We start from the raw sequence: 5,000 nt of genomic DNA, 5'->3' as shown, positions 1-5,000 counted from the left end.
ACTGAAAGGGCGCTCGGTTGTGACGGAGCAGGAGACGGTAATCAGTTGATTACTCACGTAAGCAAGGAATGTGGCTATTCTGTTCCCAGTCCCCAGCGATGAAAACTTGTCTTCATGATCCTGCAAATATGACCGTAAAAAACAACAAATTAAAGTGAATAAAATACTACGCATTGAAAGATCTTCGCTATATTCTCAATCGTTCGTTTTTACTTGTAGCTAGACGAGTATAGGATCTCCTGGTCTCGATTTCTGCCCTTTACACAATAAAAACATCCAGTCTGTTGTCGAGGGAAAAACGCAAATTGAATGCAGACCACAAGAGAGGCTGCTATACAACGTGGATTTCTCCTGCCATCATAGCCAACTGAAAAATTTCCCTTCATAAAGGACAATTGAAAAATCGGAGTCGCAGGAAAGATTCGAATCTTAGACCTCCGTAACACCAATCAAATGCTCTAACCATTGAGCTACAAGAACTCCTGGGGAGAGCTCTACAATCCTGTGGTCAACTGAACTGTTGGGACAGTCCCCGCTTCCCCCCCCCCCCCACCCCTTCCCCGTTACAATGTTGATTTTTCACGGTGTCCGAAGTCAAGAGTAGTTCATCGATCGTACGAATGTTTCAACATTGTCCGTGAAAAAGACAGCGAAAGAAGAGCACGCGTTACTCATATAACGATGGAAGCATGTACAGTAAATTCTCTACTTTTCGGTTAAATTGGACAGGTGTCCTAAAGTTTTTTGACCACGTTTGTAGATCGTTTGTCTTGGTCCTGAATGGACAATCATTATGTCGCGTTAGTATGCGGGCTCTACAAAATTATGCACCTACAAATTTACAAATGCAACCATAGATGTTAAAGGTGTAATGCACCCGTGGGAAGGATGGCAAACTAGTTGGTTGGTGAAAGGCGACAAGACAATAAAAATATCACAGTCCTATTGATGCAGGATTCGAACCTACGTCATAACACAGGTCGGATGCTCAACGTATTGAGCTACAAGAACCCTTCCTACAATAATGCCACAATGAAATAAAAAATCACCCGTGCAAAGTCATAATGAGGTTCATAATGTCCAGCAATTCCATAATTCACAATCTGCAATGAAACAATGTAAAATGAGTATGGGTAATCAAATGGTATACTCGTGAAACTAGGTGATTTTGGACAAAACGCAAGTGAAATTATTCCCTAATTTCACGAGTATACTATTTGATTAGCTATTAATATCATGGGTGTCAAATTACGTCCATAAGGGGCGGGTTGTCTTCAAACCTGGACGCCATTTTGGCACTATAGGAAAAGTTGCCAATTGTAATTATAAATTAACGCTGGAATTTCGCGCCAAAATTAAGGAGTAATTTGTCACCCATGTTATCAATTGAGAAAATTACCACAAAATTAATAATGTTTGATCTGATTTGAATTAAATTGATTTGATTTCTATGTAGTGTCCCCAATTAGTTCCCCGGCCCAGTGCTAAAGTCTTGACACTTCATTATTATTATTATTAAACCACGAGTAACTGAAAAACAAATTTGAACCACTTGTAACTTCACTGAATGAAGCAGCGCTAGCACCCTGCGAGCAGGGAAGATACGTGGTTTATTTTGTCATTTAGTGGTTATCTATTTCACAAAATTATCTAAACACGGTAAAACCTTCAGGGTTAGGGTTAGGTTTGGGTAATTGTATAATTACTGAACGTTTTATACCTTGTTTAAAAAAAATTGAAACAATAGAAGAAGAGACACCAAGTACCTACCGCGGGCAGAGCCTATCTAAAATTCACCAAAGGGCGAGCAAGAGAGGCCCTGCAGAAATCATGTCAAGTCTTTTAAGTCGCCGCAGGGCAAGTTTCTGGGCTAATCACTCCGGTTGAGGCAGCGCGCGCATCATATTTTTGTCAAGACGAAGGTCAAAATCGAGCTTTCAGTACGAAAATCAACATGGCGTCTAGGAATGCGATCGAAACTTGGCCTGGAAATGAAACTGTCTCCAAGCAACGGCTTGCGCATACTCAACAAACACTTAAAACACGATTTGTTCAGAGCCTTTTCTTTCTCGTCGAGTTAAGAAAGGCTCTGCTAACAGGGTGAAGCGCTAGCTATCAATCAATAAACTTCGGACCACGCTGGTTTACTCTAATCCATGCTTCTTTTTTGCTTATGTACCTGAAGTTCTTCAGCAGTGTCCATTGTTAACCCTGATACGTCCTCGATGCGCAGACTCACTCGTCTTATCAACTCATGATCAGAATCCTTCAACCATCCACTTACAAAAACACAAACAAACAAACAAAGTAAGCAAGCTCCATCAGGAAAAAAACATGAAACAAGCAACTTGATTGGCAAACTTAATGGAAATAAAAACTGAGATATAAACTACATAAACGATTAAAAGCTAAGCAAAAACAACCCAAATGATGGCCTTTATTTGCCGGCTTGTTGCCCGGTCAAAAATTAAGGGATTTGGGCAAGCAAAAATTGATAGAGCGAGAAAGGGATAGCATCCCGAGGTCCCCTGAAAATCCGTTCGCTTTTCGAAAGTGCATTTTTTTGAAAACCTTCCCTTTGTAATGCATTAGCGCCTGTATGAAGGATGCATCTGAGACCCTCTTGTTACACGTGCGAATACACACCATTTAATTTCACACCAATTTGCAGGGAACTTTAAACGGTCATTCAGCATTTTTGTTTTCACTTAGTTTAAAGAATTGCATTGCCACAAGTCTCATAAAGCAGAATAGCAAAGAAAAGCGTTATAAAGCGCGCTATGATTAAGTAACACATGTAACTGAACTAACAAACTCGAACCAAAAAGGTCGATTTAAAGTAAGAAAATAGGAAAAACAGTGATTTTTACAACTAACAAACAGGAAGAAGGCAATGAATAATCTCACAAAAAACTGCAGTACTGTCATTGAGGTGTCAATTGACAAGCAGACTTTTATTTGAGTTTAAGGAGTATGAATTAGAGAAGCTCAGTTTTTGTTAGGTATAAAAGCAGCCGTTTAAAAAAAGAAATCCAGTACTGCGCGTTGGAACTTTAACCCGCGGCAACATTAATATAACCTGTTTCAGCTTAGCAATTTACGCCACGATTTTTAAGGAAATCTCCATTCCAGCTCAACAAGAAATTAAACAGGAGGAAACAAAGTTTTGAATCAAATTTGTTAATTTTCTTTTCAAAAAATCGTCAATTTGCAGGGGCTTAACGTGAGATTTTGAAGGTGTTGGCACACCAAGAATGTTTCGAACGCCGATAGCGCTCCAAACTATAGGGTGTCTGGGGCATGCTCCACAGAGAATTTTGAAATTTAGGGTTTCGGAAATGCCATCTCCAAATATCTCTGAAAGACATTTCAAAAAATAAATGCGAAGAAAATGGCAGTAGTTAGTTGTTTATTTTACCCATCTGTAGAGTTTTCAGTAAGCTACAAGACAATGAAGGGTTTACAGTACAAGCAATAACAGTGTTGCATTCGTTTGGCCATCGCATTCAACAGTGTTGCACACGCGCGTTTCAATGGTGATGGTTTATTCGTTGCATCTGTTTCGCGTGTTGCCACGTCCGTTCAAGCTACAGAATGGTAAACGAGAAAAGTCTTGAGCAATCGAACAGATAGCCCTTCTTGTGATCAAAGCTCTCAGGGGCATGGTGCCAGGGGCATGGTGCCAATGTATCTGCAAGTCAAGACCGTGACACTCTAATCCCCTGGGTCTTCTCAATGTTCCTCGCACCTGGTGCAAGACCTTTGGAGACCACACATTTGTTGTTGCAGTTCCCAGATTTTGGAAAAGTCGTTCTCTTCCTATCAGAGAAACGCCAACATGGCGAGAGTTTGTTTTCTAAGGATTCTGGGTATATTTTGGTTTCAAACCCTTGAGTCCAAAATGCTGGATCCAACACTTTTGAACAGCGTCAAACAATGTTGGATCCTGTGGCCAGGCCTGTATGGATTAATCAAAAGATACTGGAAATATTCACTCAGAGAGACACCAGTATAATTCGAAATTTAAAAATGCTTCCGCGGATAAGGATTCCAGGATTTGACGGCTGTACGCACGGGCGAACGCGCGTATATGGATGCTACGCCCCTGATTTGTATGGGGAAAATGTTCACTTTCAAATTTTCCGGGCTCTGCCATCTTGAATAAATGCCACGTGTTACGGCTGTCATATATATTGTTTTGGCACGAGGAGCTTCTGTATAATAGTCAAATGGCAAAAGTAAGCATCAGGATTATTCAACATGGCGACTCTCGGGAAATCTCAAAACTCAAATAAGCAATTATGAAATTAATTTACTTCGAAAACAAAGGTTTTCTTGGGAAAAAAAATAAAAATGCCACTGTAAAGATTATTTTCCAATGGTTTGAAGCTATGTTTATGTTGGAATGGAGTTTTCCTTTAAAAGTTTTACCATCTAGAATATTACTCTACAATTCACTTCGGTTAAGAATTGACTTTTATATCATATGGTTTGAATTTCAAACTCAACATTACGCTCGCAGTTAACCCTTAAATTCCTTTAGTTCAAGCACAGAACACTTTTACATAGCAAGATGAATTTGCGATTATCACATTAAGCCATTGGTTATTATGGGATGTAAGTGCTCTTTACATCTACAATTCCTTAATGCAGATTCTCTAGCAGTTGCCTTGGTAAAGAAAGTTGAATTAGGAGTTGTTATAGACAGGAAATGTTACTTAATTACTATTAATAGCGTTTAGTTACCAGCTAATGACTTACTGCAACAACAACGCTGTAATCACAAATAACCTCGAAAACATGAGACAAATATGATAAGTAGAATGCTATAACACGAGTATTGAATATAACATCACCGTTTATCTTTAGAAACTCGTTCATTCCTCTGTTTACATATTTATTCTGTCATTCATCTATTCACTAAATTTAAGGAGCACATTAAGATGTCTCACACATGATGTTGTGAACGTTGAACCATCCAAAGTCCAGTATATAAATTA

At 39.2% G+C, this 5,000-nt stretch overlaps 1 protein-coding gene across 3 annotated transcripts in view; it reads right to left on the bottom strand.

Annotated features, from left to right (window-relative positions):
- Positions 1-5,000, bottom strand: part of LOC138032136 (prolyl 4-hydroxylase subunit alpha-1-like) — a 33,212-nt gene that overhangs the window by 9,335 nt on the left and 18,877 nt on the right. For all 3 annotated transcript variants that reach the window (XR_011128283.1, XM_068879727.1, XM_068879728.1), the window contains exons 7-9: positions 2,180-2,279; positions 1,050-1,103; positions 58-120 (exon numbers count right to left, since the gene is read on the bottom strand). Coding sequence is in view for 2 of the 3 variants with exons in the window: in XM_068879727.1 (XP_068735828.1) it covers positions 58-120; positions 1,050-1,103; positions 2,180-2,279 (217 nt within the window). In the remaining variant the exon portion in view is untranslated. The remainder of the gene's footprint in view (positions 1-57; positions 121-1,049; positions 1,104-2,179; positions 2,280-5,000) is intronic.

The sequence above is a fragment of the Montipora capricornis genome, chromosome 14 (genome assembly GCF_036669925.1).
Source record: "Montipora capricornis isolate CH-2021 chromosome 14, ASM3666992v2, whole genome shotgun sequence".
NCBI classification, from domain to species: Eukaryota; Metazoa; Cnidaria; class Anthozoa; order Scleractinia; family Acroporidae; genus Montipora; species Montipora capricornis.
This window is presented reverse-complemented; position numbering and strand designations above follow the sequence as displayed.